Below are 26,794 nucleotides of genomic sequence, written 5' to 3'. Positions count from 1 at the left end.
AGAGTATGCCAAACACTGGTAAGGGGAAACTGCCTATAACACCCATAAGCCCGACCCCAACAATACATTGCCTCCAGGAGGCTTCAATTTCTAATTGCCATCAGCTGGGGAACCTAGCATCCAGAACACCAAAGTTTATGGAAGACACCTGAATCAAACCACCGCATATATACATAAACTAAAAGATAAAATAATAAACAAAAGAAGGAAAGTGATAAGTAAAAATTCTAAGCCATCTATCATAGCCTGCAGTATAAGCTACTCAAAATTTAGTCTTGGGCTTTTTTGGTGTGTACTACATGACGTGTTTGTGAAGATGTGCACACCCCATGTGCATGTTTGTGGAAGCCAGAGGAGAATGTGGTGTCCTCCTCCACCTCAATGAAGCTGGAGCTCTCCATATTTGGTTAGACTAGCTGACCAGGGAGCCCCATTTCTACTCTTCTCAGAACTGGGGCTTCAGGTATGTATGACCAGGCCCAGCTTTGTTCTGTGGGTGCTGGGGACTGGACACAGGTTCTCATGAATGTGTAGCAGCCACTCTTGTCCACCAAGCCATCTCCCCAGTCAAGATTTTTTTTTTTTTTTTGGTTCTTCGAGGTAGGGTGTCACTCTGGCTCAAGCTGACCTGGAATTCACTATGGAGTCTCAGTCAGGCCTTGAAGAGATTTGGTCTTTTGGTTTTATTTTATTTTATTTGACAGAGAGAGAGGGAGAAAGACAGAGAGAGAGAGAATGGGCATCCCAGGGCCTTCAGCCACCATAAACCAACTCCAGACACATATGTCACCTTGTGTATCTATCTGGCTTATGTGGGCCCTGGGGAAATCAAACCTGGGTCCTTTGGCTTCATAGGAAAATGGCTTAACTGTTAAGCCATCTCTCCAGCCAGATTTAGTAGTAACTATTTTCTTTTTCTTCAAAAACATATTTTATGTATTCATCTGCAAGTGGGGTGGGGGTGGGAAAGAGGGAGGGAAGAGAATGGGCTTGCCAGGGCATCATCTGGCCACTGCAAACAAACTCCAGACACATGAGCCACTTTGTGCATCTGGCTTTACATGGGTATTAAAAAACTGAGCCCAGGCTTCCAGGCTTTGTAAGCAAACCCTTTTAACTACTGAGCCATCTCTCCAGCTTTATGGAGTTATTTTCCATAGGACACTATTACCCCACATTGCTGACTTCACACAAGAAATAGCAGGCTGAGAAAAGTGGAAACCACTTAATGGAAGCCCTGCCAAGGCCATAACCTGTGCTGGGTGTCATGATCGTTTTTCTTCTGATGAGCATAACAAAGTCTGTAGATCCTCATCTCCTTTAACAGAAAAAGTAACTGGGGGTCTGAGTAGTTAAGTTGTCTGTGGAAGGGGTCAGAGCTAATAAGTGACAAGTCTCCTCTGATGCCTACTGTCTCCAAAGCCAGACCCAACAAATCTAAAATGACCTTCAAAACCTTCTCTTTCTTGCCCTGGACTCTGATTCAGGTAAAAGCATCACCACACATCTGACCACCCAAACCAGTCTCAGGCAGCATCACTGATTATCCCCTTCAAATGAACCTACCCACTCCACCTGCTTCTCATTTCTCAACCCCAAACTGCTACCCTGACTTGTCAATTCAGTGAAGCAGCATAAAATCTAGCTATTCAAAATTAGATGGCAAAAGCAGATGCTTTCTTGGACTGGGAGCCCTTGCTTGGCAAGCACAAGGCCCCTGAATTTGATCCCTTGGACCACAAGAAAGAAAAAAAAAAAAAATGGGACTGGAGAGATGGCTTAACAGTTAAGGCACTTGTCTGCAAAGCCAAAGGACCCAAGTTTGATTCCCCAGGATTCATATAAGCCAGATACACAGGTTGACACACGCGTCTGGAGTTCATTTGCAATAGCTATAGGCCCTGGTGTGTCCATTCTCTCTCTGTGTTTCTCTCTCTCAAATAAATGAAGATAAATATTTTTTTAGAAAAAGAAAAACTTGGGTACCTCTGGGGAACAGTAGAGGGTAGACCCTGTAACTGCTTGTTGCTTTGGCGTAACAGCTATTCTATATTATGTAAAGTCTCACTGTATACATGAATTACTCAAACAAAAATACCTCCTAAAAAAATTTAAGGATGGCCAGACGTGGTGGGGCATGCCTTTAATCCCAGCACTTGAGAGGCAGAGGTAGGAGGATTGTCGTGAGTTCAAAGCTACCCTGAGACTACATAGAGAATTCCAGGTCAGCCTGGGATAGAGTGAGACCCTACCTCAAGCCCCTCCCCCAAAAAATAATAAAATGAAAAAGTTTAGGATCTGAAGAAAACGAAGTCAGTTAACCAAGGCAAGTAGTCCATTCCACAGAATGTAAACTACATACGTGGTTTGTCGCCCTCTGGTGCTTAACAATGAAAGAACAGCACCAGGTCCTGACACAACAATGAACACTAAATGGTCGAAGTGTCCGAAGTGCTTCATGTGAGTTTCTCCTGTAATCTTCAGTCTTATCTATTACTACCGTAGGAAGAAAACAAGGTGTCAGAGAAGCAAAGTAATTTATCCAAGCTCTTAACTGGGAAAACTCACCTGCAAACCCAGGCAGCCCAGTTCCAGAATCTGAGCTGTACCTCTATCTCAAAAGGCTGCTAAAGCAATCTGTGCCAGAGTAAATCTGGTATCAGGCCTACTCTGATGCTTTGTAAGGACAAATCAAGGTAGATGGTACAAGTGGCTTCAAAGCCCAGGACGTTGACAAGTGTTAATACCAGAAATGAGGAGCCCTCACAAAACACACTCAGCACCCTCAAGTTCCAGACACCTTTCCAAAGGCAGGTGAGCACCACTCCCTACATGTCCACCCCCTGCCTCCTCTCCCCCAGCTCTCTATACCCTGTGTTCAAACTCTAAGGACTGCCATATCCTCCTGATGGAAGAACCCCCACATTTTTTTCTACTGTTCTTCTCTCCAGCTCCTCAAACCAATTCAGGCTTTACAGCAAAAACAACAAATAGTCTCTCACCTGTCACCCTTGCCCTCACTTTGGCCAGCATCAGCTCTCAGCCACTCTTGCCTTCTCAGATCCTGTTACCAAGGAAAGGAAATCCACTGGTTCCACTTCCCGACACCTCTGCTCCAGCTGCCCTAGTCATGAGAGTCCCGCCAGCACCTGAAGCACTAAGATGACACCACTCTGTACAGGCCCTGTCTCCATGACCTCAGCTCAACTTCTCTAGAACTTTTTTTTTGGGGGGTGGGGCAGGGATTTCAAGGTAGGGTCTCACTCTAGCCCAGGCTGACCTGGATTTCACTATGTAGTCTCAGGCTCGCCTCATGAGATTAAAAGTGCATGCCACCATGCCCAGCCTTTTTGAGAACTTTTTATTATCATTTTTAGCTTAACTTCTCTGTACAGACCACTCTCTCCATTATATCTGCTCAACTCTTTCTCGAAGGACAACTTGTATGTACTAATAAAGTTCAAGACTTATTTTAAAATAAACTTCTAGGCTTACCTGCAAAGCCTAAGGACCCAGATTTGATTCCCTAGTACCCATGTAAGCCAGATACACAAGGTAGTGAATGTGTCTGGGGTTCCTTTGCAGAGGCCAGAGGCCCTGGTGTGCCCATTCTCTCCCTCCCTCCCTCCCTCCCCCCCCTGATAAATAAAATATTTTCAAAAGGCTCAGGAGGCTAGTTGAATGAGTTAGCACTCATCAAAATGGACATATTTTGCTGGGCGTGGTGGCGCACACCTTAAATCCCAGCACTTGAGAGGCAGAGGTAGGATCACCATGAGTTCAAGGCTGCCCTGAGACTGCATAGTGAATTCCAGGTCAGCCTGAGCTAGAGTGAAACCCTACTTCAAAAAAACAACAAAAAAAGCACCTATCTCTATGGAGCCCAGGCATGACCATATGAGCTCCGTGCAGCAATGTAATAAGAATGGTAAAGGAGAGCTGGAGAGATGGCTTAGTGGTTAAACATTTGCCTGTGAAGCCTAAGGACCCTGGTTCGAGGCTTGACTCCCCAGGACCCACGTTAGCCAGATGCACAGTGGGCGCATGCATCTGGAGTTCGTTTACAGTGGCTGGAGGCCCTGGCATGCCCATTCTCTCTCTCCCTCTCTCTCTCTCTCTCTCTCTCTCTGCCTCTTTGTCTGTCTGTCACTCTCAAATAAATAAAAATAAACAAAAAAAATTAAATAAATTTAAAAAAAAGAATGGTAAAGGAAGTGACATGTGCCTCTTCTGAGCAAGAGTTTCAAGACTGCATTCATTTGCTCTCCAGACAGAGACTGCAACATCAGCCAAATTCTAGCCTGAACCTGGATCAATGTAAAGCAAAGCCTCAACTGACCCACAAGTTGAGATAGTATAAGCAGAGATCTACAAGAGATGGTAGGCAGAATTCTACAGATGCTCATCTACTCCTAAAATGTCTATCCACTGATCAGTCACTTAAACACAAATCCAGGAGTTGCTATGAAGGGATTTTGCAGATGTAATTAAAGTCCCAAGTCAACTAACTTTAAAATTCAGAGATTATGGAAGTGGACTGGACCAAAACAGGTGAGCCCTTTAATAGCAATTTTCTTAGACTGACAAAAGGAAAGGTCGGAGAGCCCTGACATTGAGGATTCAATACATCACTGGAAGCCCTGTGAGAACTGCTGATGAACAGACAGTAGCCTTGGCTAATAACCAGCCTAACTAAGAGTCCTCAGACTTACAACCACAAAAATGAGATCCTACCAACAACATGAATTAGCTTGGAAGCAGACTGTTGTAGCCTTCAGTAAGAGCCGAATCGAGCCAACACCTTCACCTTGACATTCAGAAACAATCAGCAGACAACCCAGGTAAGCTGCCTTGGCTTATGACCTGCAGAACTATCATCTAATAAGCAGGTGGTTTTTAGACCCTAAATTTATGATAATTTGTGATGTAGTCATAGAAAACTAAGTAAGGTACATGTGAGAAACCTGGTCAAGGAAAATGTCTCAGCCTATTTGTCCATGCAATTGTAATGAAAATTTCCCCTAGTTTCAAAGGGGGAGGGAGGGCATTACCATGGGATATTGTTTACAATCATGGAAGTTGTTAATAAAAAATAAATAAATTTTTAAAAAAGTAAATCCCCTTAACACTGTTCCTGAATCCAGACTTTAACCATGAAATAGCCTGCTCACTAAAAGTCCAAAAATTATGTTGGAAATGCCCACTGCAATGGCTGTCACAGCTTAATACATGTGAGCACCCCCCTTAAGTTCCTTTATTCCTTTACTAGCCACACTGAGCACCTTATAAGCAGTCTCACGAAGAGCTAAGGTAAAAGCTTCTAGAGGATCATTGATAATCATTTTTCTATTCCATTAGAAATACCTGGCATAGTCCTCATATACATCTGGCACTCAGAAACAAACAAAAACTATCTGTTGGACTGAAATAACTATTTGTTATAATAAACACAGTTATCCTCAAATGAGTAAGTTTTATTTAAAGTCCCTTAAAAGAATAAAGTGCGAGGGACTAAGGTACTCCTGAAGCAGTTTAGCCAAGATGCAAACAACCTTACCTTGGCATCTGGTACCTGAGCCCCAACGTTGCTGAGTCCCACAATGGAGTAGTAAGCAGACTCCAAATTTGTGAAAGGGCGGTCCAGGGAGGTTTTCAGTCTCTCCATGTCATGCTTGGTGAGGTAGTGGGTAGGCGTCAGGGCCTGAGTGCTGGCAATGATTGTCAGGGTCCACAGGAAGGCAGTGCTTGAACCTTGGAGGGAAATGACTATTAAATACATGCTACACCACTCCTAAATTCTGTAACCAGTCCCAATGATGAGGCACAACATGATGGAGCCCCAACATGTGGGGGAGGATGAGCTCAGGTTTAGCATTAAGAGATGAGGGAGTAGGGTCCCTGTTCTTCAACTATTAGGAAGGTCCTCTTATCTTGCTCTGGGACCCAAAGCATAGACTCCTCACACCAGTTCACTTAAAACCTTTAAGAACAGAGACATACTAAATTCTTACCTGTTGTCTACCTCACAACAAATTGCTCCTCTTACCCTCTCTAACATACGTTGCTCTCCGGCCTGTTCCAAGAAGCCAAGCTCTTTCCTGCCCACCACTTTTCATACTTTCCACTGCTTCAACCTTGTTTAATTTTTTTTTTTTTAATTTTTATTTGAGAGAGAGACAAAGAGAATGGGCGTGCTAGGGCCCCCAGGCACTGAAAACGAACTCTAGACATATGTGCCACCTTGTGCTTGGGCTTTGCAGGGAAGCACCTTCACCATTAAGCCATCCCTCCAGCCCTTTTCTATTCTAAATTTTGGTATTTATTTATTTATTTTGGTTTTTCGAGGTAGGTTCTCACTCTAGCTCAGGCTGACCTAGAATTCACTATGTAGTCTCAGAGTGGCCTCGAACTCTCAGTGATCCTGCCACCTCTGCTGGGATTAAAGGTGTGCACCACCACACCCGGCTTTATTTTTTTTTTTTTTTTGCTTGCTTAATTTTTTTACTTTCAGATTTCAGCTCCAGTCTCACTTCCTTAAGCCCTCTCTTTGATTAAGCCCCCAATACAAGAAGATGCCACCTCTGGGCTACATTAAAACTATGGCCAAGTTACTCCACCAGGGCCTTAGCTTCCATGGACGTAAAGTGGAATGAGAACAACTTCATCCACAGGGCTGTTATGGACTACTGTAGCAAGATCTTAGAATAGCGACTGGTAAATAAATGCTATATAAATGTCAGTGACTACTCCTACTGTAACAGGGTGCTAGGGGTTCAGGAAAGTCCTTGAACCCCAAACCCTAGGTTCATGTCTACTTTAAAAAAAAAAAGATTTTATTTTTATTTATTTATTTATCAGAGACAGAGAGAGAGGGAGAGAGAGAGACAGTGTGAGAATGGGCACTCCAGGGCCTCCAGCCACTGCAAACGAACTCTAGACGCATGCATCACCATGTGCATCTGGCTTACGTGGGACCTGGAGAATCAAACCAGGGTCCTTAGGCTTTGCAGGCATGCACCTTAACCACTAAGCCATGTCTCCAGCCCTCATGTCTACTTTTAAAGGAATTGAATAAGAATGAAAAGGATAATTTTAATTATACTTATTGAGGGAAGTACAGAACCAAGGAAAGGAGAATGAATACACTCATAAGGCTTGAGAACCCATGTGGTGGACCTTAAAAACCATACAAGGGACAGAAAAGAAAGTATAAAGAGCTTCTGCCATGTGGATAAAAAGTCTATGTGGAAACTAGGGGTTAGGGAGCTCTCCTTTGGGCTTAACCTGCCTGGGCCGAGCAAAGGGAAACTCACCAGGACCTGGAGGTTCCTGAGTGGTCGGGCAGCTCAAAGAGGGTTTGCCCTCCTCTTGCAAACCTATGTATAATCTATGAAGGTGGGCCCTACCTTCCGGTGCTATCTCAGGAAGAGGCTGGCCTTAATGCCAAGTTTTGGGGTCTAAGCTTGACCAGCCACAATGGTACAGTTAGATTTAAATCTTAGGAAAGCCCTCCCCCCCTCCACAGGAGGAGCCCAGCTTGTTTGTGGAAAACCAGGTCTACAGAACTAGGCAAGGGATAAGAAGTCATGTCATCCTTTGATCTCTAGCAAGTGCAGACTTTCCTGCCTTTTCAGGGGTCCAGTCACCCTCACTGCCTAAAAGAGCTACCTGACTTCCTCTCATTTCTACCACTATTATGTTGTTGTTAAATCCACTCATGGCAATCTGTACTTTTCCTGTGCACTTTTTTCCACAAATACGATAGTTTAAGGTCTGATTCTTCTGTTAAACTGTAACTTCAAACTGTTTCTCTTATTTATCCTAGTAATTCCAAGTCTTACAGACTGCTTGGCAATGGTAAGTACTGAATAAATATCTGAGAAATAAGTAGAAAGATGAGCTTGTATCTATGATGCCCCAGGGGACAGAAAGAAATTGTAGGCATTGTATATTTCTACTTTTCATCTTAAAAAAGAAAACTGCCAGGCATGGTGGCACACATCTTTAATCCCAGTACTAGGGAGGCAGTGGTAGGAGGATCACAGAGAGTCTGAGGCCACCCTGAGAATACATAGTGAATTCCAGGTCAGCCAGAGCTAGAGTGAGACCCTATCTCAAAAAACACCAAAAACATAAAAAGGAGAAAACATTTTTTCCTGTCTCCCCCCCCCCCTCAAGCAGGGTCTCTAGCCCATGCTAACCCTGAATCACAAGTGGTCCTCCCATCTCTGCCTTCCAAGTGCTGGGATTAAAGGTGTGTTGCACCAAACCCACCGGGAAATAATGTCTGAATAGGCTGCTTCATGATAAACTATCACCAAAGTAAGAGTACTAACAAGCAATCACCAGGGTAACCTTAACGGTCCTAACCCCCTTTTCCTGCAGCTCACATTTAACTTGAGTTAGAGTACCCTAGAGGCATTACTCTATCTACTTTACAAACAGCAAACCTGAGCACTACAGTCACTTACAAACAGCCAACCTTGGACTCAAAACTCAAACCCAGATGGGGAGGTAATATGATGGAGAATGGAATTTCAAAGGGGAAAATGTGGGGGGGTAGGGAGGGAATTACCACGGGATTTTTTTTATAATCATGGAAAATGCTAATAAAAATTAAAAATAAATAAATAAATAAGAAAAAAAACCTCAAACCCAGCTCTTATCTTAACACTATAGAGTTTACACCTCATTATTGTTTTTAGAATGTTATAGAAGAGATGCCTGCATTAGGGGTAACTTGGAGAATCACAGCTCCAAGTCATTGTGTCAACCAAAAGGTAAAAATTCTTTAAAAATAACAACAAAGCCAGATGTAGTGGTGAGCACCTTTAATCTCAGCCCTTGGAAGGCAGAAGAAAGGATTGCTATGACTTTGAGGTCAGCCTGGGCTAGAGACTCTACCTCAGAAACAAAGAGGGCTGGAGAGATGCCTGCAAAGCCTAAGGACCCATGTTTGACCTCTATCCAGATCCCATGAAAGTCAGACATACACAGGTGATGAACAAGCAAGGCTGCACATGCACACTAGATGGTACAAGCGTTTGGAGTTCAATTGCAATGACTGAGGCCCAGGCACACAAATTCTCTCTTAAAAAGATAGAGAGAGAGAGAGCATGCACAAGTGAGAGCTGGGTATAGTGGCATAGTATAATCCCATCTCTCGGGAAGCAGAGATAGTCATATCCCTGGGGCTTACTAGCCAGCCAGCTTGTCTAGCCTACTTGGGGAGGTCCTGGCCAATGAGTTCTCAAAATAAAAAAGTAGAAGGTGTCTCACAATGATATTTGAGGCTGTTCCCTGGCCTCCAAACACACAGCACCCATGTGCATCCATGTGCATGTGAGCATGCACACACACATACAGCACTAGGGAGGAAAACAAAGTATAGAATGAACACATGTTAAATATGGCAGTCAGACTCAAGCATGAAGCAAAAGATAAAGAGTTACAGAAATGAAAAGGGAGGAGCAGGTCATGAAGCCTTTTGAGGAGAAACTGTTCCAAGAAGAACAGATACAAAGTTATCATTATTTGCAGATGACATAAAAGACACTAAAGACTATCAGCAAACTGTTAGAGCTGATAAACACCTATAGCCATGTAGCAGGATACAAAATAAATACACAGAAATCAGTAGCCTTACTATATGCTAACAAACACACAGAGGATGAAATCAGAGAATCACTCCCATTCACAACTGCATCAAAAATAAATAAAACAAAATAAAGTACCTTGGAATAACCTAAAAAGGAAGTAAAGGATCTCTACAATGAAAACTTTATAACTTTCAAGTGAGAAATTGCAGAAGACACTAGGAAATGGAAAAACATCCCTTGTTCCTGGATCGGAAGAATCAATATTGTGAAAATGGAAATCTTATCAAAAGCAACCTACACTTTTAATGCATCCCCATCAAAATTCCAATGGCATTCTTCACAGAAATAGAAAAAAAACTCCAAAAATTCATTTGGAAGCACAAAAAAATCTCAAATATCTAAAATAATACTGAGCAACAAAAATAAGGCTGGTGGTTACCACCATACCTGATTTGAACCTATACTACAGAGCCACAGCAACAAAAACAGCATGGTACTGGCACAAAAGCAGATATGTAGATCACGTCTGGGTACCTACAGCTACCTGATATTCAATAAAAATGCCAAAAATACCCATTGGAGAAAAGACAGCCTCTTCAGCAAATGGTGCAAGGAAAACTGGATATGTATCTGTAGAAGGATGAAAATAGATTCTTCTCTCTCTCCATGCACAAGCATTATGTCCAAATGGATTAAAGACCTTAACATCAGACCTGAAACTCTGAAACTGCTAGAGGAAAAAGTAGGGGAAACCCTTCAACACATTGGTCTTGGCAAAGACTTTCTGAATATAACCCCAATTGCTCAGGCAATAAAACCACAGATTAACCGCTGGGACCTCATGACATTACAAAGATTTTTGTATAGCAAAGGACACTGAATAAAAGCAAAGAGGCAACCTACAAAGTGGGAAAAAAATCTTTGCCAGCTATACATCTGATAGAGGATTAATATCTAGGATATACAAAGAACTCAAAAAATTAAATAACACGAAATCAAACAAGCCAATTAAAAATGGGCTATGGAGCTAAACAGAGTTCTCAAAAGAAGAAATACGGATGGCATATAAGCATCTAAAAAAATGTTCTACATCCCTAGTCATCAGGGAAAAGCAGATGAAAACTACACTGAGATTCCATCTCATTCATGTCAGATTGGCTACCATCATGAAAACAAATGATCATAAATGCTGGAAGGGATGTGGAAAAAAGGAACCCTTCTACACTGTTGGTGGGAATGCAATCTGGTCCAGCCATTGTGGAAATCAGTGTGGAGGTTCCTAAGACAGCTAAAAATTGATCTACCATATGTCCCAGCTATAGCACTCCTAGGCATATATCCTAAGCACTCATCCCATTTCCTTAGAAGTACATGCTCAACCATGTTTATTGCCACTCACTTCATAATAGCTGGGAAATGGAACCAGCCTAGATGTCCCTCAACTGATGAGTGGATAATGAAGATGTGGCACATTTATACAATGGAGTTCTACTTAGCGGTAAAGAAAAATGAAGTTATGAAATTTTCAGGAAAATGGATGGATCTGGAAAGGATTACACTAAGTGCGGTAACCCAGGCCCAGAAGGCCAAGCGCCGCATGTTCTCTCTCATATGTGGATCCCAGCTACAGATGATTGTGCTTCTGTGTGAGAAGGCAAAACCTCAGTAGCAGAGGCCAGTAAGTTAAAAAGGAGATATAAAGGGAAGAGAAAGGAAGAGAGGAGGGTACTTACTAGGTTGGTATTGTATATATGTAAATAGAAGAATAGATTAATGGGGGTGAAAAGGCCCAAAGTGAGGTTAGGGGAAGAGATTGAGTAAAGGAAAGGTGGAGGGAGGACTAATGAAAATCTAAGAGGATGCAAATAAATCATATGGAATCCTCCAGTTTCGGACAATGGAACATTCAGGAGCCATAGATCGTTGTTAGAAAATTTTCAGTGCCAGGGATGGGATATCTCCAGTGAGTCGTTGGCCAGGGAGATCTGTGATGCCCCAAAACATCATATGCCATTGCTGAGGCCCTTGGTTTCCCACCAGGAATAGATGGTAAGACCCTATTGTTGAAGACTCCACATACTTGGGCTGCAAGGCCACTGAGAAATCCTGCTGGAACTGAGCTGATAACCTCCTCCATGTAGACCAGCTGACAGAAAGCTGGAGGAAGCCATTCTACATGCAGTTCAATGGGAGAAAGAGATACCACCAGTGAATATACTCAACAGTGGACACTGCAAGCCTTATAATTGTCCAGCCAGCCCAAATGAGCCAATAAGTGAAATAGTGGCACGTCTGCTATGCTGGAAACCAACTGCCCTCTAATTTGACTGGAGGCCCACTCCATGGGAGGGAATACATCCCTGATACTGAAAACTTACAAAGGGGTAGTCATGAGCCCTAGGGGTGTAACGTCTGCTGCCATCTGGCTAAATGTATATACTTGCTCATCAAACTGCCCAGTAAGCACTTCTCTTAATGTTCATACCCTTATATTAATGCTACTCTCACTTTTGGTAGAGAATCTTCTCTTTTCAGATGGCAGTGACCTTGGAATGACTCAGAAGGCGTCATGGTACTGGATGCCTGGAGGGAGGGCTTAGTGGTTAAGACTTTTGCCTGCAAAGCAAAAGAAGTGACCAGCGTGCTTAGTACTGCAATATCTCTATCACACCTTCCAAGGCTCAGGGTCTATTGCAAAAAAGGAGACAGAAAGACTGTAAGAGCCAAAGGAAGGGTAGGACTCCTTACAATGTACTCCCCCCACCCCCGGACACAAAATGGCCTGGATGTCCATGACCTCACAGTGCTTGACACTACCTACACAAGACCATCATAATAGGAGGAAAAAATCATGACATCAAAATAAATGAGACTAATTGAGATGGGGAGGGGATATGATGGAGAATGGAATTTCAAAGGGGAAAGTGGGTGGAGGGAGGATTTTACCATGGGATTTTTTTTATAATCATGGAAGATGTTAATAAATTTTTTTTTTTTCTTTTTGGTTTTTCAAGGTAGGGTCTCACTCTAGCCCAGGCTGACCTGGAATTCACTATGGAGTCTCAGGGTGGCCTCGAACTCACGGCAATCCTCCTACCTCTGCCTCCCGGGGGCTGGGATTAAAGGCGTGCGCCACCACGCCCGGCTTAATAAAAATTTTAAAAAGGGCTGGAGAAATGGCTTAGTGGTTAAGCGCTTGCCTGTGAATCCTAAGGACCCTGTGGTTCGAGGCTCAATTCCCCAGAACCCACGTTAGCCAGATGCACAAGGGGTGCACATGTCTGGAGTTTGTTTGCAGTGGCTGAAAGCCCTGGCGTGCCCATTCCCTCTCTTACTCTCTGCCTCTCTCTCTCTGTCACTCTCAAATAAATAAAAATTGAAAAAAATAAAAATAAAAAATGAGAGACTGATTGAGATGGGAAGGGGATATGATGGAGAATGGAGTTTCAAAGGGGAAAATGGGGGGGGGGTATTACCATGGGATACTTTTTATAATCATGGAAGTTGTTAATAAAAAAAAAATTGAAAAAAAAATTTTAATTTATTTTTGAGAAGGAGAGAAAGAAAGAGGGAGAAAAAAATGTATGGACACACCAGGGCCTGTTGCTGCTACAAAGGAGCTCCAGATATATGTGCCACTTTGTGCAACTGGCTTTACCTGGATACTGGGGAATTGGACCCAGGGTGGCAGGCTTTAGAAGCCAGCACCTTCAACTACTAGGCTACCTCCCAGCTCTTGCATTTTAGCAGGAAAGGTCATGTTGAAGACTATACTACATTGAAGACAGACTAAGCAGGAGCAAGAATGGAAAGAATGCCAGCTAGAAAATGCGGCCATGATCCAAGCAAAGAGGGGAGGGAGGTAGTCCAAACAAAGCCACAGCAGTGAAGGTGGTGTGAAATAACCAGTATCCCTAGAATTCACAGTTAAAGCCTATCAGATCAGCTAATAAGATAGTAGTCACAGCACTAATTTGAGATCTCCAGTGCCTAGTGGACAACTGAGCTCACCAGATTATGACTTAGTGAGCAGTCAGCTAAACTGCAAACTGCCCTAGCACAGCCTATGTACTAGAATCCCAATGTTCCCACCTCAGCTTTACCATAGCAGTGATTTTTCTGGCTAAGATTGGGGCACTTAAAATGTGTCAAGTAAACCCAACTATGCTAAAAATCTCTGGCACATATTGGGTCATCAAATCCTCACACCATCCAAGCATGGTGAATTTTTCTGCATTTTACAGACCAAGAAATGCTATCCTTGCACAGTGGCTCATGCCTGTAATACCAGGACCAGAGAGGCTGAGACAAAATGGAAAAGTTTGAGGTCAGCCTGGGCTATACAGTAAATTCAAGGTCATCTTTGGTTAAACAGTGAGACCCTATCAAAAGAGAAAAGAGGGCTGGAGAGATGGCTGAGCCGTTAAACACTTGCCTCTGAAGTCTAAGGATCCCGGTTCAAGGCTGGAGTCCCCAGGACCCACATTAGCCAGATGCACAAGGGGGTGCACGCATTTGGAGTTCATTTGCAGTGGCTGGAGGCCCTGGCACGCCCATTCTCTCTCTCCCTCTGCCTCTTTCTCTGTCTGTTACTCTCAAATAAATAAATAAACAAAAAAAATATTTTGAGAAAAGAAACTAAGGCTCCTAAATGAAGTACGTTAATAGCTTTCCCTGAAAACTAAAGGGAACTAAAAAGTTAATAGCTTTTCTTAAAGCTTGTGGGCAATGAAGAAGTTTGGCACCCATTCCCAACTGATGTATTCCTCTTAGCCTAGACGCCCTCGAAGGACCAGGGACCATCTGGGTATCTTCCCTTAGACATTCCTGGCTGAAGAAGCTTACTCTGAACAAGGGCACAAACAATTTTATCAACTGCATCTGGTACAGTTTGTTTCTTAGGAAACCCCTTATAAACTTACACCCTAACCTGGCTCAACGCTTCAGCCTTCATCCCGTGAGAAAGCTGAGGGCCCTCACTGTTTTCTCTAATAATAAAGTTTGTTTGAAGAGATCAAGTCTGGAGTTCTTTTCTCTTACACTTTCCTTACAGTAAGTCGTTACCTGCTCCTGCCCTATGACACCTAACAGACTCAAGCTTCAGGCATTTTCAATCCAAATGCTGACTTTAACGTTTTTTTGTTTTTTTCTTTCCGAGATAGGATCTCTCTAGCTCAGGCTGACCTGGAATTCACTATGTACTCTCAGGGTCTTAAAACTCATATTCCTTCTACCTCAGCCTCCCGAGTGCTCGGATTAAAGGTGTACTACCACGACCGACAACACTTCTTTTTAAAAAACATATTGTTTATTTATTTGAGAAAGAGAATAGGCGCACCGGGGTCTCTAAACACTGCAAACACGTGCCACCTTATGCGCCTGGCTTTATGTGGGTACCGGAACCAAACCTGGGTCCTCAGGTTTCGCAGGCAAGTGCCGTAAGTGCTAAGGCATCTCTCCAGTTTCAACATTTCTTAAATAGTGAAGCTGAAAGCCTCGAGTTACTTCCCTTCTGTGGGATTTCAACTGCTCATCTGCTCAGTGGGAGTAACAAGAGTACACACTCAAATAGTGACTGATACCGGCAGGGAGGGAGGGAGATGAGCCTCCATCCTGCAATTTCCAGACAAGACAGAGGAGATGAGCCTCCATCATGCAGTTTCCATCCAACAACCCATGCAGTGAACTCCACTGAGCGCCCTGAACTGTTCCAAGTACACATGGAGATTATTTCATTTACGCACAACCCTATGAAGCAGGTTCACAGATAAAACTGAGTTGCCGGGGCTTTGGGTAACTGACAGCTCTCAACTTCCGGAGACACCTGAGTGATTCTCCGGTCCCTGTCACTGAGGAGGAACCTTCAGCACTAAGAAGGTGGACCCAACTACACCAACAGCTTTCACGATGTCACGTGGGGCTCCCGGAGCGATCTAGGGAGGTCGCGGGTACCCAGCACGTCAATGAGAGAAGCTAGGCCCGGCTCAAGCGCGGCCGCAGTTTCCCGTGGGCCTCGCGGGAACCCGTAGCCACGCGAAGTACGAATCCACCCACCCGCACCCCCCACCCCGCCCCGGCCCACAAACCCTACGGGTCGCGGTCACACCCTCGACCCCACAGGAGCCCAAGCCCATGCCCCTGCCTCGCAGGGAAAGGGGATCGCGTCTGGCCAGCTGCCGAGCGGTCAGCACTGGCCTTCCGAGACCAACGCCCCGTTCCCCAAAGCGTGCTGGCCGCGGGGGCCCGTTGTTGAGCCATGCGCAACGCCTCACCCGGCGGCGCCATTCCTCCGACCAGGTCCCACGGGCGCCCGAGCAGCAAGCCGACTTCCGCTCCGGAAAGTGGCTCCAAGAGCGCCCCGGAGGGGACGCCAGGGACTCCGGGCAGACGCTGCTCGCCGGGATGGGCTCCAAGCACAGGTTGGTGTCCGCGGTGCCACAGGACCTGGCCGTTTCCGCGCGGCCACCGCACGGTGTCCGGACGTCGCTCACGAAGGGCCTCGGCGTGCGAAACCGTCTCCTCACCCCCCACCCCCTGATCCGGCCCACTTGGAATCGACCGCCTCGCAACGGTCCAGCTCAGGGCGCCGCCCGGACGCGATTGGACGAGGCCAGGGGGGCGGGTGTGAGACGGGGCTGCCTCTGATTGGCTGGTCTCAGTGGATGGTCGAGCGCCCTGTCACTCACTGCTGGCTCCGCAGCCCGGCCAATTTTAAAGCCATGGGAAGGGTCCGGTTGGGAGAGAAATACTACCGGTTTTTCTTTTATCTCCTCTCCCCTCATCTCCTCTCCTCTTTCCTTTAAAGAAAACCAGGGAAATGAACGATCGCTCCAGATGTTAATAACTTACCTGTGAGTGAAGTATTACCAGGTTTTCAACCTTAACTGTGAGGAGCATATTCGTCCACTTTTCAGATTTAGCAGACTGAACGTGGAAGCTATTTAGCAACACTACTAATGTCTGACTCTAGTAACCGAGTGTTTACAACTCAGCTGGTCAGGGTACTAAGCACTGTACGTACATTATTTCATTTACTCCTTATTCTTTGAAGTGTGGAGTATGACAGTTAACACCTTTAAGGGAAAGGAAATAAAGATTCCCCCTCCCCCACATGTTCCTTAGCTTAATCAAGGTAACTCATGGATATACTGGATATTGCAAAATCATAGGCCAGACATTTCCATTAAAACAGGAAAATCGCTGGGCATGGTGGCGCACGCCTTCAATCCTAGCACTCGGGAGGCAGCGGTAGGAGGAAAGCCGTGACTTCAAGGCCACCCTGAGACTACATAGCAAATTCCAGGTCAGCCTCGGCTAGAGTGAGACCCCTACCTCAGGGGGGGGGAAAAAAAGGAAAATCTACTGGGCATTGTGATCTAGAATATACTAAGCATTCTCCCAACTGAGCTATGAGACAAGCCAGTGGTGTGCTGGAGTAGTCTCGTACTCTCCAGAAAGCCAACTGTTAAATTTTTAGGAATTTTGCAAATTGGTTAAATATAGCAATTTAAGAAATTAAATTAGGGGGCTGGAGAGATGACTTAGCTGTTAAGGCACCTTCCAGAAAAGCCAAAGGACCTAGGTTCAATTCCCCAGGACCCACGTAAGTCAGATGCAAGAGGTGGCACATGAGTCTGTAGTTCTGTTTGCAGTAGTTGGAGGCCCTGGTGCACCTATTCTCTATCGGCCTCTGTCTGTCTGTCTGTCCCCTCTCTCTCTCTCTCTCTTTCCCTCCCTCCCTCCAATAAATAAATAAAAATATATTTTAAAAAATTAAATAAGGACTGGGCATGGTGGCATGTGCCTTTAGTCCCATCACTTGGGAAGCAGAGGTAGGATGATCACCATGAGTTTGAGGTCACCCTGAAACTACATAGTGAATTCCAGGTCAGTCTCAACTAGTAAGACCCTATATCAAGAAGCAAAAAAAAAAAAAAAAAAAAAAAAAAAAAAGAGAGAGAGTGAGAGAGAAAGAAAGAAAATTAAAATCTGGGAAGATGGTTCAATGGTTAAGGTACCTGCCTGTGAAGCCTAAAGACCTAGGTTCAATTCCCCAGAACCTACATAAACCAAAGGCACAAGGTGGCGCATGCATCTAGAGTTTGTTTGCAGTGGCTACAGGTCCTGGCACACCCATTCTCTCTCTCTCTCTCTCCCCAGTAATTAAATAAATAAATATTTTTTTAAGTAACTTTAAGGGCTGGAGAGACAGCTTAGTGGTTAAGGTGCCTATCTGTAAAGCCTAAGGACCCAGATTCAGTCCCCCAGGACCCACGTAAATCAGATGCACATGAGGGCAATACATCTAGAGTTCATTTGCAGTAACTAGAGGCCCTGGCATGGCCTTTCTCTGTTAATCTAAAGTAAACAAATAAAAATAAAATATTAAACTTAGTTTTTAAAAAAAGTAACTTTAAAAAATCATGCGGGCATAAAATGAGACAAAATATATTGAAGACAAGCCAGGAGTGATAGCACATGCTTGTAATCTTAGCACTGAGAGGTAGAGGTAAGAGGATCGCTGTGAGTTCCAGGCCACTCTGAGACTACATGGTGAATTCCAGGTCAGCCTGGGCTAAAGCAAGACCCTGCCTTATAAGGGGGTGGCTGGAAGGATTGCTTAGTGGTTAAGGTGCTTGCCTGTGAAGCCTGGGAATCCAGGTTCAATTCCCCAGTATCCACATAAGTTAGCCAGATGCACAAGGTGGCACATGTGTCTGGAGTTTGTTTGCAGTGACTAGAGGCCCTAATGTGCCCATCCTCTCTCTCTCAAATAAATAAAATATTAAATAAACATATATTTATGTATATAAAACAAACATCATTTCCTATTCTCTTATTACATGTTGCCATTGTCTGTGTATTTGTAGCTGCTGATATCTATTGGACCTGTATGGTGGATATATGATAAGAGAATATTCAGCACAACTTGTTTCTGAGGGTAACATTTGTAACTTGATTTTGGCCAGGATTTTGGAGTATTTACCCCATAGAATCAGCATGTGTTCCAAAGTTACTGCTTTGTTGATTGTCTAAATAATGAGGAAAAACTTAAAAGGTGTGCTATAGAAGTCATGGTGATACATAACTAACCCCAGATCTTGGGAAGTAGAAACAGGAGGACCAGGAGTTCAAAGACATCCTGGACTACTTAGCAAGTTCAAGGCCATCCTGGACTACATGAGACCCTATATCCAAAAACAACAACAAAAAAAAGGGTATCATTTCTGCAGAATTTACATTTTGGATGGTTTCAACATCTCTCTGCCCCATCCTCCCAAGCACTGGAATTCCAGGTGTCCACCTTCATGCCTGACTCCTGCCTTTTAGCATTGGGAGATTTCATTATGTATAACTAGACTCATTCGTTTTCATTGCTATATTGTACTTCATTGAGTGACTATGTCACTGTTTATCTATTCTACTACTGATGCGCCAGCAAATGTCATCAGTTTGTTTGTTTGTTTGTTTTGTTTTTGAGGTAGGGTCTCACTCTAGTCCAGGCTGACCTGTGTAATCATCTCAGGATGGCCTTGAACTCACAGCAGCTATCCTCCTACCTTTGCCTTTCCAGTGCTGGGACTAACAGCATGTACCACTATGCCTGGCTGTTTGTTTTTTTGAGGTAGAGTCTCACTCTAGCCCAGGCTGACCTGGAATTGTAATCTACTTCAGCCTTCCAAGGTGTGTACCACCTTGCCTGGGCTTTTGTTTGTTTGTTTAACATTATGACTATTGCTGTGAAGATTATTGTATATATTCAGGTAGATATGTGTAAGTTTCATTGGAATGTATGCTGAGGAATAGAATTTAGGAATAGAATCATAGAATACACACACCTTCAACTTTCCTACATAATACTAATTTATTTTCAAAGTGGTTTTACCAATGTATACTTTCAAGTAAAATATTTTTAATATTTTTATTTATTTATTTGACAGAGAAAAGGGGGAGAGAGGGGGAAATGGGCGCACCAGGGACTCCAGCTACTGCAAATGAACTCCAGATGCATGTGCCCCTCATGCATCTGGCTAACATGGGTCCTGGGGAATCAAATCTGGGTCCTTTGGCTTTGCAGGCAAATGCCTTAACTGCTAAGCCATCCCTCCAGCTCCCCCCCCCCTTTTTTGAGGTGGGGTCTGATTCTATAGGATGGGGCCAGCCTGAAACTCACTGTATAAGCCAGATTGGCCTGGAACTTTTGGAAGTCCTTGTTTCATCCTCTACAGTGCCAACATGCCTACTGGCATCTTGCTGTTTCTTCATTTATTTTTATTTTTATTTTATTTATTTTATTTAGAGAGAGGGAGAATTGGCATGCCAGGGTCTCAGTCACTACAGTTGAACTCCTGATAATAGCACCACCTAGTGGGCATGTGCAACCTTGTGCTTGCCTCACCTTTGTGCATCTGGCTCCTGTGGGATCTGGAGAGTGGAACATGGGTCCTTAGACTTAGCAGGCAAGTGTTTTAACTGCTAAGCCATCTCTCTAGCCCTTCTTCACTTATTAATTGATTTTAAGCATTCAGGAGATGTCAGTGTTCATAGTCATTCATTGTACCAATATTTGTTGGACATAACTGTGGCCAGTCCCTGTTCTAGGCTCTGGAGATATATTCAAAGCAGACTAAGACCCTTGTGCTCGTGAAGGGAGGCCTACATTTTAGAAGAAGAAACCAGTGGTAAACAATGAATGTTACAGTTGCTGAATTGGAGGGTTGAGGATGTAGTTCAGTGGTAGAGTATCTGCCTAGCATGTGCAAGTTTCCACTTCAAGCCCCAGCACTGCAAAAATACATGTATTTAATTGATTAATCAACTAATTAATAATTGGGTTCAGACACACCTGAATGGTAGAGACCATGTTTTAGCTTGTTCAAGGCCCCAAATTCTTTCCCCAGTACCAATAAATTAATAGTTGATTGATACATTGAAAGTATTATGGGCTATGGAAAAAAGAAAAAGTAGGCAAAAGTAAGGGAGATTAAGGCAGGTTGGAGAAGGGTGGATTTACCTCAGGCTGTTTTTATCCATGTGCCCATCCATTCATTCCTCAAAAGACTGACCGTAGGTTGGGCATGGTGGCGCACACCTTTAATCCCAACACTTGGGAGGTAGAGGTAGGAGGATTGCTGTGAGTTTGAGGCCAGCCTGAGAATTCCAGGCCAGCATGGGCTAGAGTGAGCCCTACCTGGGGGAGGGAGGAAGGCTGACAGTACTCCAGGTGCTGGTGATACAGCTATGACATTATAGACAAGGTTCCCCCACCCCATGGAGCTTCTAGTCTGATAGGAGACAGTGATGCAAATGAGCAAAGTAACTATTGGTGACAACTAAACATGGGCTGGGGTGGGGGAGGATACCCAGTGTAGACTGATTAGCAATGCATGCCTCTCCAAGAACTGGACCTAGGGACTTTCAGTGAATCACAAGACAAGTAGTTCTGAAAAGCTCATTTCTTTTTTTTTCTCAATTTTTATTAACATTTTCCATGATTATAAAAAATATCCCATGGTAATGCCCTCCCCCCCCCCCACTTTCCCCTTTGAAATTCCATTCTCCATCATATCCCCTCCCCATCTCAATCAGTCTCTTTTATTTTGATGTCATGATCTTTTCTTCCTCTTATGATGGTCTTATGCAGGTAGTGTCAGGCACTATGAGGTCATGGATATCCAGGCCATTTTGTGTCTGGAGGATCACATTGTAAGGAGTCCTACCCTTCCTTTGGCTCTTACATTCTTTCCACGACCTCTTCTGCATTAGACCCTGAGCCTTGAAAGGTGTGATCGAAAAGCTCATTTCTTGACTCTCCTTTAGGTGCAGTGGTCAAGAAGTAGTGATCCCGTGTGCTTCTGATAGTGACTCAGGAAGTGTGGATCTGCAACTGAGCAACCTAGAGGACCTTAAAAAAAGCTCAAGTGGCATTGAACTTACAGGTGAAAGGGGAAAGATATTTCTTAAAAGGGTAAGGGGTCAGGAGAAGGGACTGTCCCCCCTTTTCAGTGCTGGGGATTGAACCAAGACCTTGTGCATGCTAGACAAAAGATCTGCTACTGAGCTACACCCCTGGTTCTCCTTCATTTAAAGTTAAGCCAAAGGGCATTGATTGGATACTTGCTAGGTGACCAACCTTGACAGTAAACTTAGTCCATGACTGTAAGACTTTGAAATATGGTTGGCAAAATAAGATGGCACAATCGAGCTGCTAGAGATACGGAGTAAACAGAACTGAGACAGTGTCCTTCATAGACAGGCAGCTGGAATTCAGTATAATCCATGTGATAGGGATGGAGTGTCAGCATATAATTTAGAGAGGTTTATTAGTGGTTAGAAGGATACTTAACCAACATGGGCAAAGAAGAGAGTCAAGACAAGCGTTTGGAACTGAGACCTGAGACTGAATAGGAGTCAGGAAGGCAGAGAGTGGCAATAGAAAGCACAGGAAAAGCTGGGTGTGGTGGCTCATGCCTTTAATCCCAGCACTGGGGAGGCAGAGGTAGGAGTATTGCTGTGAATTTAAGGCCACCCTAAACTAGAGAGTGAATTTCAGGTCAGCCTGAGCTAGAGTGAGACCCTACCTCGAAAAAGAGAGGGAGGGAAGGAAGGAAGGAAGGAAGGAAGGAAGGAAGGAAGGAAGGAAGGAAGGAAGGAAGGAAGGAAGGAAGGAAGGACTCTTCCAGTGCCCTTGATGGACACATGTCCTAGGTGGAGAAGGAGACGTCTCCAACCCTTACTGCAGAAATGAATGTCAGCAGAGGGCTATTACTGTACCTTCAGTGTTTGTCACTTCAGAGTCATCAGATATTGTGTTTGAATAAGACTGTTGGGGATGAGGATGTAGGTCTGTGGTAGAGTGCTATTTCAGTTCATGTGAGACCTTGGGTTCTATCCCTAGCCTGTGTACATACATGTGAACAATAGACAACTCACACATGAATCTACTAAGTGCTTACCATGTGCCAGATTCTAGGATATGTTCTTTGCATGTTTAATTGTTATAATAACGCCATTTCACCGATGTGGAAAGTCACTTGGTAAAGGTCATATTACTAATAGGTAGTAGAGCCAAGATTCAAACTAGACTCAGGCCTGAGATGTTAAAGTCCATAATCATCATTCTGCTACAGCTCAGGCCTAAAGTGCTTGTAGCTTAGAATACCCTTAGAGAACACTGAATTTGAAACTGAGAAAAGTAAAGTTGAGAGGAGGGAAGGGCCTTGGTCAGGACTACAAAGCAGATAGAAAACCTTTCTGCCCCACACCTAATGGTTCTCCCAGTTAAGTGCTAATTACTTCACATGGTCCAGAGGCATCACCTGGCTCTTTCTCTTGGTATTAGATTCAGACATCTCTGAAATCCTTGGACTTCCTCAGGATTGCCATACAGATAGCCTCAGACCCCTAACACCCCAGGCTCCCCTCAGCGAGGCCAGCGTTGAGAGGCTGGTCCAGTCCATTCAGAAGGTTTTTCATGGAGAGCTAAAGGTATGCACAGCAGTTTTTGTGAGCAATCCAACTTATTCTTCCCTACTAACAAATGTTTTGAATATTTATTGTTTCTCTATTGCATACATAATTATTTTATGTGCCATATACTAGGTGTTATAAAATATGTTTATGCTTATAATTTATGTTTATGAAAATAAAATTTGTATTAAAATAAAACCATAATAAAAATCAAAGCTTATTCTTCTTTAATCCTGCTTTCCTCAAATAACCACTTGTAACATTTTGGTGTGTGTGTGTGCATTCAGGCAATGTTTTTCTGTCCAAAAACACTTGTAAAGACAAAGCAATACTGATACAAAGCAAACCAGTAGTCCCTACTATAGGTATGGGGACAGGAAGGGCATGACTTTAAAGGGATAATAGTATAAGGGAAATTTGAGGGTTAATGAGACTGTTCTGAATCCTGAGTATGTGGTGGTAACATGTATGTGCACATGTGTTAGAATTCATAGAACTATATACTCCTCACAAAAGGTCCATTTTGTTTGGTGATACTTTAAAAAGATTATAATTTTACTTTATACCCTATAAGTATCATCAACTATAGTTTGTCAAATTACAATAAAAACAACATAGCCTCCATTAGGAAAGCCTCCCAGGCAGGCTCCTGGAATAATGGCAAAAATGTTTGGTTTATAAAATTTCATCAATCTCTTTCTCTCTCTCTCTCTCTCTCTCTCTCTCTCTCTCTCTCTCTCTCTCTCTCTCTCTCTCGGTGGGTCTCACTCTGGTCCAGGCTGACCTAGAATTCACTATGTAGTCTCAGGGTAGAAACTCCATATTTTTTATATGTAAGATATGAATTAAAAGTTAAAAGCAGGGCCAGGCATGGTGGCACACACCTTTAATCCCAGCATTTGGGAAGTAGAGGTAGGAGGATCACCAAGTGTTTGAGGCCACCCTGAAAGTACATAGTGAATTCCAGGTCAGTCTGGACTAGAGTGAAACCCTACCTTGAAAAAGCCAAAAAAAAAAAAAAAGAAAGAAAGAAAAAGTTAAAAGCAACAAAATGGGCTGAGGAAATGGCTCAGCAGGTAAAGGCACTTACTTGCAAGCCTGTTGGCCTGGGTTCAGTTTTCTGGCACTCACATAAGGCTGGACCTAAAGTGGCACATGCATCTGTGATCCCAATGCACCTGTATCAGTGGGAGGCTGAGCCATGGGAATCCAGAAGCTCATGTGCCAGCTAGACTGGTGCACAGACATACAATAGCAAAACAAGAAATCCCTGCCTTAAATTAAAGGACTGGGAAGCTAGACATGGTGGTGCACACCTTTATCTCAGCATGTGGGAGGCAGAGATAGGAGGATCACCATGATTTCAAGGCCAGCCTGGGACTACAGTTCCAGGTTAGCCTAGGCTAGAGTAAGGTCCTACCTTGGGATAAAAAAGAAGGAAGGAAGCCGGGCGTGGTGGCACACGCCTTTAATCCCAGCACTTGGGAGGCAGAGGTAGGAGGATCGCCGTGAGTTCGAGGCCACCCTGAGACTCCATAGTGAATTCCAGGTCAGCCTGGGCTAGAGTGAAACCTTACCTCGAAAAACCAAAAAAAAAAAAAAAAAAAAAAGAAGGAGCTGGGTGTGGTGGTGCACACCTTTAATCCCAGCACTCAAGAGGCAAAAGTAGGAGGATCTCCATGAGCTAGAGGTCAACCTGAGACTACATAGTGAATTCCAGGTCAGCCTGGGCTACAGTGAGACCTTACCTTGAAAAAAAAAAAAAAAAGGCTGGGGAAATGGGTCAGTGGCTAATGGCACTTGCTTGTAATGTCTGCCTGCTTGCCTGCCTGGGTTAGATTCCCCAGTACCTATGTAAAGCCAAATGCACAAAATGGTGTATGCATCTGGAGTTTGCCCATGCTTTTTTTCTTTCTCTCTCTATCTCAAGTAGATGAATAAAAATATTTAAAAGAAGAAGAAGGAGAAAGGAAAAGACGCACACACCCTGAGGTTGTCCTCTGGCTTCCACATATGTGCCACAGCATGCATGCGTCCATACATACACTCGCACAAAAATTTAAGAACAAGCCGGGCATGGTGGCTCACGCCTTTAATCCCAGCACTTGGGAGGCAGAGGTAGGAGGATTGCCATGAGTTCAAGGCCACCCTGAGATTACAGAGTGAATTCAAGGTCAGCCTGAGCTAGAGTGAGACCCTACCTTGAAAAACCAAAAAAAAAAAAAAAAAAAAAAAACCAAAAAACAAAATTTAAGAACAAACAGTGACAAAACTCCTAAAGTCAGCATGTTAGCCTTCAGTTGTCTGAATCATTCTTTTCCTATTTAATTTAAGACTATTCTTTGTACTCTGAAGACTTCATAAAATATTTCTTTCATAAAGGAGCTGAATTGCTGTCGTGAATTAAAGCAAAAAAAAAAAAAAGAGGTCTATTTCCTTCCTTAACAGCAAAATAGATGAAGGAAATAATTATATCAGAACATCACCAAAACCATGATAGTAGTGTGATTCATGGAATTCATGGATACCCTTAGGAAGAGCACTTTATTGGACTTCTGAACAAAAAGCATAATCCAATCCTTAAAATATATGAGATTCGAGCAAGAAGTCAGGAGGTTCAAAGGCTAAGAAGCAAGAAAGGGCAGATGAAAGTTCAGCCGCCTAGAGCTTAGAAGGCTGCAGGACCAAAGCAAGACCTGATGTGAAGAGATCGATAGCGGTTACATTGCTGAGGGCCTTGACCTCCATGGATGCCGTTGCACTACTGTAAATAGGGAGTTGGGTTGGAGACAGCAAAGAATGGGAGCAAAGAGATCTTGTTTCATGGCACACCCCTGTAAGTCTTGCACTTGGGAGAAGGCTAAAGCAGGAAGATTGAGTTTAAAAGCAGCTTGGATTACATAAAGCCATGTCTTTAAAAAAAAAAAAAAAGTCCATGGTTAGAGATTATACTAATCCATGTGAAAAATAGTGAGGCCATAAGATCATTTCCTGCTCTCCAGAGCTTATAAACACTGTAAGTGGAAAATGAAATTTTCTCCATGGGCTGGAGAGATGGCTTAGTGGTTAAGGCCATGAAAGGACTCATGTTTGACTCTTCAGATCCCACATAAGCCAGACACACGGGTGACCCAAGCACGCAAGGTTGCATGCACACGAGGTGGCACACATATCTGGAGTTTGATTACAGTGACTAGGAGCCCTGGCGTGCCAATTGTTTCTCTCTCGCTCGCTCACTCTCGCTCTCTCACATAAAAGAAGGCCAACCTATTGGGTTTGCCTTTAAAAAAAGAAAACAAAAAAGAACTGGGTATGGCGGCACACACCTTTGATCCCAGCACTCAGGAGGCAGACGTAGGAGGATCGCCGTGAGTTTGAGGCCACCCTGAGACTACATAGTGATTTCCAGGTCAGCCTGGGCTAGAGCAAGACCCTACCTGGTAAAACCAAACAAATGTTTTCTTTCTCTAGGTTAGAAAATTATTGGTGTGATTTATTCTTTCTTCCCTCCTTCCTTCCTTTCTTCCTTTCTTTCTGGTTTTTCCAGGTAGGGTCTCACTCTGGCGCAGGCTGACCTGGAATTCACTATGTAGTCTCAGGGTGGCCTCGAACTCACTGCAATCCTCCTACCTCTTCCTCCCGAGTGCTGGGATTAAAAGTATGTACTACCACGCCCAGCTTCATTTATTCTTTCTTTAAACTTTATTTCAAAGTTTCTGTGATAA

The 26,794-nt window shown here is 43.8% G+C and overlaps 2 protein-coding genes across 3 annotated transcripts in view; one reads left to right on the top strand and one right to left on the bottom strand.

Annotated features, from left to right (window-relative positions):
• Rpn2 (ribophorin II) overlaps nt 1-16,171 on the bottom strand; it is a 64,366-nt gene extending 48,195 nt beyond the window's left edge. For both annotated transcript variants that reach the window (XM_045156773.1, XM_004666669.2), the window contains exons 1-2: nt 15,872-16,171; nt 5,558-5,751 (exon numbers count right to left, since the gene is read on the bottom strand). In XM_045156773.1, coding sequence (XP_045012708.1) covers nt 5,558-5,751; nt 15,872-15,884 — 207 coding nt within the window. In that variant the 5' untranslated portion in view covers nt 15,885-16,171. The remainder of the gene's footprint in view (nt 1-5,557; nt 5,752-15,871) is intronic.
• The window catches only part of Mroh8 (maestro heat like repeat family member 8), a 66,316-nt gene continuing 55,253 nt past the window's right edge, over nt 15,732-26,794 (top strand). Inside the window, exons 1-3 of the mRNA XM_045156772.1 lie at nt 15,732-16,018; nt 21,420-21,538; nt 22,942-23,087. Coding sequence (XP_045012707.1) covers nt 15,732-16,018; nt 21,420-21,538; nt 22,942-23,087 — 552 coding nt within the window. The remainder of the gene's footprint in view (nt 16,019-21,419; nt 21,539-22,941; nt 23,088-26,794) is intronic.

Source organism: Jaculus jaculus, chromosome 8 (assembly GCF_020740685.1).
Source record: "Jaculus jaculus isolate mJacJac1 chromosome 8, mJacJac1.mat.Y.cur, whole genome shotgun sequence".
NCBI lineage: Eukaryota > Metazoa > Chordata > Mammalia > Rodentia > Dipodidae > Jaculus > Jaculus jaculus.
Note: the sequence above shows the minus strand (reverse complement) of the source record. Positions and strands in the feature narration are given on the sequence as shown.